Genomic DNA, 12152 nt, shown 5'->3' with positions numbered 1-12152 from the left:
GTTTGAGCTGTCTTGTGTCACAAGATTCTACTTACCGAGTCCGTTAGACTCCATACGAGACGCTGTGTTGACCGTGTCACCAAAGAGGCAATACCGAGGCATGGTCAGGCCAACTACACCTGCCACACAAGATCCTTGAAAAAAGTCCAAAACAATGAAAAAATCATCATACATACACAACATTCTCAAGCACAAATAGCATGAGCAGAGCTTGAAGTTGTGATTCACTATTATGACCGGACTTGTGAGGTACTTGTGACTAGACTAATGGTGTACTTGTGACTGGACTTGTGATATACTTGTGACTAGACTTGTGATATACTTGTGACAGGATTGAAGCTGTACTTGTGACTGGACTTGTGATGTACTTGTGACTAGACTTGTGATGTACTTGTGACTGGACTTGTGATGTACTTGTGACCAGACTTGTGATGTATTTGTGACTGGACTTGTGATGTACTTGTGCCTGGACTTGTGATGTACTTGTGACTGGACTTGTGATGGACTTGTGACTGGACTTGTGATGTGACTAGACTTGTGATGTACTTGTGACTGGACTTGTGATGGACTTGTGACTGGACTTGTGATGGACTTGTGACTAGACTTGTGATGTACTTGTGACTAGACTTGTGATTTAGTTGCGATCCATCATGAGTACCTCAACAACAAGCAAAGACAACGATCTTACCTGAGTGAATACCGATTCGGAGTTTGAGTTTCTCCTCTTGTTTGTGCGGTACGATGAAACTACTAACACCCTCCAGCAGATGCCATGCAGCGGAGGCGATCATACCGGCATGACGGTTGCCATTACGGAGCGGTAGGCCGGAGACCAGCATGTAGGCATCGCCAATGGTTTCAACCTTTGTAAGATGTTATTATTCATTATTGGTTAATTTCACTTTCAGATATAATAGAAAACATGTTTACATCTCTTTTTTTGTCTTAATGTAACTTGGAACTATTAGCTAATAGCACATTTTAACGTCCTGTGATTTAAATTTTGTTGCAAGTTTGGTTTTAAACAATCTGCTGGGTTATATGGAATATTTACCTTGTAGACGTCATAGTTGGAAATGATGGCGTCGAACAGCGTGTACAAGGCATTCAACAAGTTAACGACCTGGCAAGTTGAGAACACGACGTTAATGGTGAGAATGCGGGGATAGGTTTGGTTTGCAGTAATTTGAGATGACAATTTGAAAAAATTTGAATACATTAAGCCGCTTTTCAATTTGGTTTGTATATTGGTACTTATAAAACTATACATGCAACTATATTCATGCAATGGACGATGAAAAGGCGTATATGAAAAGGTGGTTTAAGAATAAATTTAGACCTTTAAGTCAAACCATAGACGAAATTGCCACACAACTGAAGACCCAAATCTAACTGAAGAAATCTCATGTATCTCATACATGTACTTGGCCTTAAAGCTACAGTCCATCATCATTTGCAGCTATCCAAAAAGTAACAGGTAATTATTGTTAAAAAACATACTAAGTTGAAAGATAGTAAGGGGACTAAACTCCCTATGAAGTTCTTCTTTCTGGCAAGCTGTCATTTTGAAGAAATCAAAGAAAGAAGGCCTTTCCAACGGTGTGTCTAAAGATGCACCGCTGGAAATTTCCGTTAGTAGTTCATTTTTTTAATCTTTGAAATTGAGATCCTAGAATGCTGTTTTTCTCGGAATATACAGCTGAAGCTGAGCTGAAACTTCATCAGGTTAGTTGTTCAGCACCCTTCTTTAGATTTTGAGCACGTTTGTTGCTTCAAACGAACAAAATTCACAAATTACAAATGATGGACTGTACCTTTAATTGTATGCTTAGTCAGGCCCGATCATAAACCTATGGACTCCGTTTACGAACACAGAGGGCGCTTTTTGACAACTTTCGAGAGCCCTAGTTGGAGAGACGCATCACGTGCATGTTGTCTGGTGCGCACGCATATGGCGCGAAATACGCAAGATTATTTTTTTGTGGATTTGCACCAACCCGTAGCTTCTTCGCGTGAGCGTCAGCTGCAATGCGTTCGAATGTAAAAATAACAATGTGGTGCTTATATATAGCGCTTTATACCAAAGGTCTCAAAGCGTTTCACAATTATTACCCTTGTTCATCAGGCCATCACACCAGTTTTTGCAGCAGCTCAAGATAAGCGCCTTTTGGTCTCTACCTTCACAGGTACCCATTTACTCCAGGGTGGAGAGAGGCAATTGTAGTAAAGTGTCTTGCGCAAGAACACAATCACCATGTTTCCCGTCAGGGTTCGAACTCAGTACCACGGCACATGAGATGAACACCATAACCATTGGCAGGGGCATTTTTATTGGGGGGGGGGGGATTTCTTGTAAAGGGCACTTGCACCAACCTCGTCCCCAGGGTGTCGCGCAGTACGCGCCCACCACTACCTGCTCTCTCACCCTGGTATTGGATCATTTGCATGTGCAAGATTTTTGCACACGTATGCAAATGAGGAACAGTCTGGTGCCTGGATATGCGTTACACATTAGCGTTTGTTTTTGTATGCGGTGTCTGGGGTAAAAACAGAGTCAATTCGTAGCAACGCGAGCACGGCGTGAGTTATGAAAACACGATTTTTGAAATCAAACTGTTACGATCTTATTGAGAAAACATGCAGTATCATATTTCATATTAGTATGAGCAAATTGGAAAGGAAATTAGTATTTTCGAGAAGGCGTGGACGAATGATCGCGAAAACACGTACTGCACGTTGTGAATATATAGCACCAAGTACACGATAAAAATCCATTACTAGCCAATTGCGGTATCCAATCAGGATACAGGAAGAAAGTTTCCTATCCAGGGTTTACTATTGGAAACGCGGTTGGAAATAGTAAGCACTGGGGACGAGGTTGCACTTGCACATCTGTGCTGAAATGTAGACAGGGTTTTTATCTCTGGTCACTTGGCCTCCCTAAAACCAAATGGGGGGGGGGGGGTGGCTGGTTTCGGGGCGCTTGTTTAGAAAAAAACGGGCACTTGTTAACAAAAGAAGGGCACTCTTCACAAATATAGGGGGGGGGGTTAAGCGCTGGTTAAAAAAGGGCATTTGAATGGAAAAGGGCAGTCTTCACAAAATATGGGGGGGTTATATTCCCCCCTCCCCCCGCTTGTCACGCCTATGATTGGCCAACGGCGCTCCACAATGTCCCTCCCAGTGGACTTCCCCAACTTTCCCTTTATAACCGTCGAGGGAGTACTTGTGCACATAGTCTGTAGGCACGTGATGACATATAGGGCCAAGTTCGGGCAAGGACCATTAGTCGACTAGTGGTTGATTTGTGACGTACCTTACGCCTGCGCACTGATAGCAACGTGCGAACGTCTCTAGTCAAACGCTGGTCAAATTGTCATCGCAAAACTTCTGGATCCTGGCTCTCTGCTTGCGTTATGAATGCGCGCGGCTATTGGTTACCAGCGAAGCAACCAACCCCAGTAGGCTGGTTCCAAATAGTCGACTAGCGTAGTCAACCACCGTCGACTAGACAGAGTTCGGGCAAACGTTAGTTAACCATTGGTCAACTATAGTCCTTGCGCGAACTTGGCCTATGTTGTGGATTTCTGCTTTTTGTCAAACTTCATGGTAAGATCTTGGTGGGACGCAAGTTTAAAAACCCGACACAAGTAATTACCTGAATGGGTGTACTAGCAGCAGACAGAGCGGTGAAGCCCACAATATCAGAAAAGAAGATGGACACCATGTCGAAGGTTTCCGGAGCAACAGAGATCCCCTTCATCAGCTGTGATGCTATAGATCTAGTGAATAGTAACACCACTGGCATTTTAGTACCGATTTTCAGACAACAAAAAGGACTAGCGATTTTGCCATTTGCATTGGTAGGAGGGCCCTAGCTAATATTTTCCTGTACATTTGTGCATTTCTTTACCTACAGACAGTATAGTGATTGTGTAGTATGGGGCCCCTCTTTAGTTTTGATCAAATTAGAGTCAAGGGTGTTTTTTATCATTCCAAAATGACTTTTTCAACCTAAAGCAGACTTTGACATTTTTTTTTTCGAGTATGATTTGAGGCTTTGCATGGTGGAGATACTAAATAATAAAAGGTTTGCGGAAACACCATGTGGGAATAATTTCTCAACTAAGAAAATGGTTCTGAAAAGAACCAGAGGTAATTTTTTTTGGTAATTTTGAAAAGTTTCTTGCGCTAGAAAATGCAATTGTCTTTAATACGCCTTACAGTCGGTGCCATGTGACTCAACATGGTTCACTGTGCGTCACGGTGATTGCCATCTTTTGATACACGCGCGCGCCAATGATGTTGAAAGAGAACAAATGCCTGCGTGCTCAACTGTCATATGACGTGTAAAACTAACAATTTTGTTGCACTGACAAATAATAAAAGCCTCTGTGGTTTTATGTTTCCACGAAGTTACAAAAACTGTGTACAAAGTAATGGGAAATATGGGACTCCCATGTATTGATGTTCTCACGAAGTGCAAAAAGGTTTTGTTAATGAATTACTGTTTAATTTAGAGACATTTTTGTCAAACAGCTAGCTTTTGGACAATGCAAAAAAACAGAATTCTGTTACTGCCAAGTGGTCGAAAATGTCATTTGAAAAAAATGATTATCTCGTGATGAACTTTCGCCAGATTAAGAAGTTATTGTCACTTAGAGAGCACAGCGACAAATTGACAGTCAACACCGACAGTTAAGGAAGTTGGCTGTCTGCACTGGCTGTCTGCACTGGACTAAACTTGGTTAAGTTGACAAAGGTCTCCGTAAGTTTAACCCCAAAACGTTCACGAGTTTAACCCCAAAACGCCCACGAGGCCACAGAGCACTGTGGCCTCGTGGTGTGGAGTACTGTGGCCTCGTGGATAAGGGCACTGATTCGTGGTCTGCGGGTCAAGCTGCAGGTTGTGGGTTTGAGTCCTGGCGGGGTCATGGTGCGTGTGCCCTTGAGCAAGGCACTTTGTCACTCATTGCTTCTCTCCACCCAGGAGTAAATGGGTACCTGTGAGGGCAGAGATGGTTATTGTGATTGAATTAGCTTCCTTGCGCCTAACAGGCTGCATCGAGCTGTATACTCCCCAGGGAGCTGAGATGGTGTTAGGAATGTTTCATGGGCACAATGAGCAGGGGTAATAATGATGTAGCGCCTTGAGCACCAGTCCCGGTGGATACGTGCGCTTTATAAATATCCACTATTATTATTGTTATTATTCTATGAAACTCACGGTGGCAGCATGCGGTGCAACAATTGTTCTGTCTTGGTCTTCTCTCGTCGCAGCTCCTCGGTACGTTCGTCTACTAGCTCCTCCAGGTTGTTGGTGTAGCGCTCCATGATGGCAATCATGTTGTCCATGATGTTGGGTTTCCTTCAGAGAAAAAAGTATTCCAGGAGTGAAGAGTAAGCCCCTTAATAATTCAATATAGCCAGTGACGTAACTACGGGGGGAGGGCATTTGAAATCTTGAAATTACAAAAACTTGTACACCGCGTTGTCGAAATGAGCGCTTAGACTGGTGTTCATAAAGGTGTTCACTGGTGTTCATAAAGGCAATAAATGTATCAACCTGTATTATTACGTACGCGTACGCCAAAGAATTTACGCTTTTGTCATGCCAAGACTGTGGGGCAAACTACGTCTGCAGTGATTACGCATGGTTGTATAATTTCATTTATACATTCATTTTTGGGAGTGTGCTATTTGAGGTGGTTTCTGGCCCTGCTCCAAGTAGGTCTATATTGAGAACAAAATCCACTGTTTCAGTCCTACAAAACTAATATATAACGTTAGTTGGAGATAGCTTGAGTAACTCCAGCGTATATGCTCATCAGGAATTCGACAAAATTATAACACTGGAGTGCAAGCTATGTTGTATATCCGTAGGTTCAAAATGGCAGAGTCCCTAACTCCTAAAAACAAGGACTCCACAAAAACCTCAACAACTCCACAAAAACCTACTCAACAGAAAAATCCAGTTGTTTAAGTTGTCAATGGCAAGATTTGTTAACAACGAGATCTTACCTCCCTGTGGTTTGTGTTTCAAAAGGTACAGCTACAGCATTTACGTCCATATACATGCAGATAGGCCTTATCAGTCCAAAACGAAAACGGCAAGCCGCAGTTCATTTACTTTCAGTGCCTCCTTGGAAAGATGTGTGCACCCCCAGGTGCCCCCCAGAAGTTTCACCCCAGTTACGCCCCTGAATATAGCAGCATGAAAGCCACGTATTTAGGACTTTTGTTAAAAGTGACTCACAGTCCTTTCTGTAGAGGAGCCAGCGTGGTGCGAGCTCCGAAGAAATCCGGTCGGTCCTCGGGATCCTCTACCCAGCATTGGCGGATGGCCTTCAGCACGCACTCTGGTGCGGTCTCATTCACGTCGTTGAGCAACGGCCGGTAAGGCGGTATAGAACCTGCCTTCAGTCTCGCAATAATTTCTGTGAGGATAAGGATGTGAATCAATCAATCAATCAATCAATTGTTCTGCTCCAACCACAGGCTGGGTAATTTCACCAAGGCCACCGCGGCTTAGAGCAACGAAGCTGCAAACTTAAGAAGCACAGGAGCAAAGACCAAGCCAGCGTGCATGTATGGCAAAGTCACGAGGCCTTCTTGGGTGCGTGCGCGTGCGGGCGTCATGCATCCAAGTAGTGCGCATTTCTAAGGCTAATGATCAGTTGAAATTTTGCTCCCCTTTCAGATTGCAGCACCAAGACTTTGGAACTCCCCACCTGAATCTGTGAGACTTTCAAATTCACTGGGCACATTCAAGAACAGTTTCAAATCCTACCTGCATGGAGAAGCATTTGGTTGACTTTGGTTTCTACCTGTTTGCTTAACGATGCCGTCTTGTTAGCGTGACGATCATCTTCACGGGTAGAGGGTCGAGTCAATCAGGTGCTTCTTTATTCTTATGGGTACGTGTGGTCTAGCGGTGGAGCACAGGATTCATGATCGTGAGGTTGTGGGTTTGAGCCCCGCGATGGCCATGCGTGTTGTGCCCTTGAGTAAGGCGCTTTACCTCAATTACTCCTCCTCAACCCAGGTGTTAAATGGGTACCGGCATTATTCAATGCTGGGAAGGTAACAGACTCGCTGTGAAGGAGGTGTGGCGATCCTCCCACAGCAGCATATGAGTCTGGCCCAAACGCTAAAGAAAGAGAGATGGGCACTCCGTTCCTGTTAACACAGGTTCGTCCACTTATTCTTATTGTTTTTTATTTGTTATGCAGTGCAGCGCCATGAGCGCCGCATTATTATTATTGTTATTCTCATCATCTGAATCAAATGAAGACAGTCTCCAACCCACCTTCCGGTTCTTCGTCGTTGAGGTTGTACGGTTCAGATCGTGAGTACATCTCAGTCAGAATGACAGCAAATGAGAAGACGTCACCCTTGCGGGTGCCGCATGCTGGCATGGTCTGTCCCATCCGGAGCAGTTCAGGAGCCCTCCAAAGCATATCTAAGATACAAGAAAAAAAATCAGACACCCAACTGATAACACAGTGGAATCCGACGACCAGAATTAGAAGCTTTTACTGGAGTGGTGTCACGCTCACGCACATGCTGCACCCGTTCTTTAAGGTACAGTCCATCATTTGTAATTTGTGCATTGTGTTCGTTTGAAGCAACAACCGTGCTCTAAATCTAATGAAGGGTGCTGAACAACTAACCTGATGAATTTCAGCTCAGCTTCAGCTGTATAGACTATTTCGAGAAAAACAACAATCTAGAATCTTGATTTCAAATCAAAAGTAGCTGAATCATATTTTGAAATGGGCCTCAATTCAGCGTCCAAGACACATTCTCACTGAGCCGATTGCAGCTACATGATGTCGCGCACTGATCCGACGAATTATAGCAACTGCGCGCGTGTTTGTTGTGTCAACAACTGCGTACACTTCACCGAAAAAAAAAGAACTACAACAGAAATTTCCAACGGTGCATCGTTAGACGCATCGTTGGAAAGGCCTTCTTTTGTTGATCTCTTCAAAATGACAGCATGTCAGAAAGAATAATTTCAGAGGGAGTTTAGTCCCCTTACTATATTCCAACCAAGTATGTTTTTCAACAATAATTACGTCAGTTACTTTTTAGATAGCTGCAAAAGATGGACTGTAGCCATAGAGCTATATCAAATTACTAGAGTGCTAACTCTTCATTCTTGTGCAAGGAGATACTTTGAAGCCACTCTGGGCGCAGACATTTTGAATTCATGTGCGTGTTTGTAGAACACAATCAAAATAGATGGATTGAATTTTAAAAGTGTATTCTAAATGCAATGCACACGCAAGTGGAAGATACGCAAACAACTCAAGCGCGTCATGACGGCTCAAAAAACGTCATGGCGAAAAGCATCTGCAGCGGAGGGACGTGCACGCATTGTGCTGTTTGCGTAGAGCAAAATGAATTGCTCATTTGCTGATCGTGTGTTTCGGTTTTGGGCATATTGGCTTCGATAATGCAATACAAATGGAATACAAACACAGATATATGGAATACAAACACAGATATGCAAATAGTCGTACAAAAGCCGTACCAAATTTCTAGTTCTCCATAGGTTTGTGCACAAACATGGATGCGCCCAGCAGGCATTACTTTGTACATTGAGTTAGATCTCTAGTAATTAATCTAGCTCTATGACTGTAGCTTTAAATGACTGGTTTTTTTTTTTTAAAGCAAACAATGATTTGGAAGTGGCTTTCCAAATTCAGATTTCTGTTTGTGGTCTCTTCTACTCACTTCTGTACCGCACATCATCAGTCATATCCGGGTCTTCGCCTTGCCCTTTCTTGAACTGCCACAGCCCATAGTCCGTGATCTGCAAGACCCAACGGTTGTCCACGACGCAGTTGGATGACTTGAGATTGCCGTGGGACTCAATCTCGGAGGTGTGTATGTAGATCATGCCTTTGACGAGATCGGCAATCAGCGACGCCAGGAACATGTTATCAAGCTTGATGTCATCGTTTTCCAGAATGTCCTTTTGATTAAAGGAGTAACATTGGAGAGGTTGATGTCGGTGCAATGTTACTAATCCATTCCACAAAATATAGTGATTCCCGTTTGCTATTTCCCAGGTTTGCAGCATTGCTAATGTTGCTAGCATCATTTGGGTGTGATCCCTGGCTACATGGTATATATGGGTTTATGGCTTCTGACTAGCGCCCCTTGAACAAAGACATTGACAAAATGGGGAACAGCCATAGAGCTATATTAAATTACTAGAGCGCTAACTCCTCATTCTGTGCGCGGAGACGCTTTGAAGCCATTCTGGGCGCAGACATTTTGAATTCATGTGCGTGTTTGTAGAACATAATGAAATAAGATGGATTGAATTTTGAAAGTGTACTCTACATGCAACACGCAAGTAGAACATACGCAAACTTAAGCGTGTCATTGACGGTTCAAAAAAACGTTACGGCAAAAAGCATCTGCAGCGAATACGCACACGCGTTGCGCTGTTTGCGTAGAGCAAAATGACACGCTCATTTGCTGATCGTGCGTTTCGGTTTTGGGCGTATCGGCTTCGATAACGCACCGGTTTGGAATACAAATGCGGATATAAGTCCAGCGGATATGTGACAAAATATCGATGAATTGTGCACTTTTGCATAAAAGCGTGAAACTTGGCACAGATGTTTATATTCATGCGAGAAAATGTTTTAGATGTGGAGCCATCGCAAATTTACCCTTTTAGGGGCGTGGCATCCATTTAAAAAAAGGGGGGCGGGACTTGTCGTGCCCGCAGTAAAATAGGTTTTTCCCACTTGTTACAAAAGCAGGAAACTTCACAAAGACATAATTATATAGATTATTAGTGTTTTCCAGATTCGGAGCCACCACAAAAGTACCTTTTTAGGGGCGTGGCAGCCATTAAAAGAAAAGGGGGGGTTTAATTATTATGCCAACTTTGGAAAACATTGTGCCCATATTTCATGAACAAATAAAACGTCCCACAGACCTTTATATTCATGAGAAAAAAAATTCCAGATGTGGAGCCATCTCGAACACACCCTTTTAGGGGCGTGGCAACCATATAGGGGAAAAAAGGGGGGCGGGGTTTTGATTATGCCCACCCTGGAAATATTGTTCCCACACTCATAGAGAAATGGAACTTTCCACAAACATTGACATTCATGAGAAAACAAATTCCAGATGTGGAGCCATCTCGAACACACCCTTTTAGGGGCGTGGCAACCATATCAGAAAAAGGGGGGGCGGGATTTTCATTATGTCCACCCTGGAAATATTGTTCCCACATTCATAGAGAAATGGAACTTTTCACAGACATTGACATTCATGATAAAAACAATTCCAGATGTAGACCCATTGCGAACACACCCTTTTAGGGGCGTGGCAGCCATATTGAAAAAAGGGGGGCGGGGTTCTCATTATGCCCAACATGGGAAAAGTGTGCCCACATCTCATAAACGAATGAAGCTAATTTCCACAGACATTAATACTCACGAGATAAAAATCACACGTGGAGCCATCGTAAACACACCCTTTTAGGGGCGTGGCAGCCATAATAAAATGGGGGGGGTAGTCATGATGCCCCTATAAAAGAAAGTTGTGCCTACCTTTCATAAATGGATTAAATTCCACTCGGACAATACATTCATAAAAATCTTTTTTTTTAATGTGAGGCCATCACAAACCTACCCTTTTAGAGGTGCGGCATCCATTTTTAAAAGGGGGGGTACTCAATATGCACAAAGTGGAAAATTTTGACCGCGTTTCATATAATAAAATCCACCTCAGATAGCTGTTTAATGTGTTGGAGTAGGGCCGCCTTTATAGTTGGAATTTACTGTTGTCAAACCCTTTGTTTTCTTACACTATGCATTCTGGCCTCATCTATATTAACCCAGTTACTGGTTCTTTCGTCTGTAGAATTATTGATAAACTTTCAACTGCATCAATATCTGAATTAGGGGTATAAACTGGGGTACCTCAGTTAGTCCTGGAAAGACTAGTGTTACTTCTTCAAATACATTGTTTCCCCTGCCTTTTTTTCTGACAGACCAAAAGGCATATGCAGTGTCGCACCTGTATAACGTATAAATTTTTTTAATGGATTTGGTCGGGGTAAAAAAAAACACTCATAAGAGCTTGATATACCATTTTTAAGAGAACAGAGGTGTTGTGTGGTGGGGGTACACAGATTCATTGAATGTGAAGTCATAGTGGACGTGTCCACCACTTTGTGAGGCGAGTACATCGTGTTGTTACCCAATCTGCTGTCAATGCAGCGCAACGGGTAAGGGGTAGGGGGATTTTACACTCCCCCCCCCCCCCCCCCCCCCCCCCCGTAAAAAAAGGATTTCCATGGCCCATTAATGTTAAATGTTAGAGTTTAGGGCTGCCATTGTGTGCTGTGTATTTGTAATTATGAAATCACTCTGGAATTTAGATGTGCATGATAATATAGGTGCAAGTACACACATTGAACAATATAACACGGGTTAGCCTACCGGTACTTACATGTACCCATGCTCTTTGGGGTATTGTATTACCAAATAATATAGGTTATGGGCCAATCAACATTATAAGAAATCAACAACAAAATATAAAAATTGCAATTGTGGGCACAGTGAGTAGGCCCCTCACACCTCTAAAAGGATGAGTTTGCTGTGGCTCTACATAAGAACTTTCTTTTATAGGGGCATCATGACTACCCCCCCCCCATTTTACTATGGCTGCCACGCCCCTAAAAGGGTGTGTTTACGATGGCTTCACGTGTGACTTTTTTTTTCTCTTGAATATTAATATCTGTGGGAATTAGCTTTATTCTTTCATGAGATGTGGGCATTTTTTTCCCATGTTGGGCATAATGAGAACCCCGCCCCCTTTTTTCAATATGGCTGCCACGCCCCTAAAAGGGTGTGTTCGCAATGGCTCTACATCTGGAATTGTTTTTATCATGAATGTCAATGTCTGTGAAAAGTTCCATTTCTCTATGAATGTGGGAACAATATTTCCAGGGTGGACATAATGAAAACCCCGCCCCCCCCTTTTTCTGATATGGTTGCCACGCCCCTAAAAGGGTGTGTTCGAGATGGCTCCACATCTGGAATTTGTTTTCTCATGAATGTCAATGTTTGTGGAAAGTTCCATTTCTCTATGAGTGTGGGAACAATATTTCCAGG

General features: G+C 43.1%; 1 protein-coding gene across 1 annotated transcript in view; it reads right to left on the bottom strand.

Annotated features, from left to right (window-relative positions):
* Positions 1-12152, bottom strand: part of LOC119728554 (speract receptor-like) — a 45899-nt gene that overhangs the window by 14675 nt on the left and 19072 nt on the right. Inside the window, exons 15-22 of the mRNA XM_038200842.1 lie at positions 8743-8983; positions 7310-7462; positions 6257-6437; positions 5228-5368; positions 3659-3782; positions 1055-1123; positions 689-863; positions 36-134 (exon numbers count right to left, since the gene is read on the bottom strand). Coding sequence (XP_038056770.1) covers positions 36-134; positions 689-863; positions 1055-1123; positions 3659-3782; positions 5228-5368; positions 6257-6437; positions 7310-7462; positions 8743-8983 — 1183 coding nt within the window. The remainder of the gene's footprint in view (positions 1-35; positions 135-688; positions 864-1054; positions 1124-3658; positions 3783-5227; positions 5369-6256; positions 6438-7309; positions 7463-8742; positions 8984-12152) is intronic.

Source organism: Patiria miniata, unplaced genomic scaffold (genome assembly GCF_015706575.1).
Source record: "Patiria miniata isolate m_02_andy unplaced genomic scaffold, ASM1570657v1 HiC_scaffold_20, whole genome shotgun sequence".
Classification (NCBI taxonomy): domain Eukaryota; kingdom Metazoa; phylum Echinodermata; class Asteroidea; order Valvatida; family Asterinidae; genus Patiria; species Patiria miniata.
This window is presented reverse-complemented; position numbering and strand designations above follow the sequence as displayed.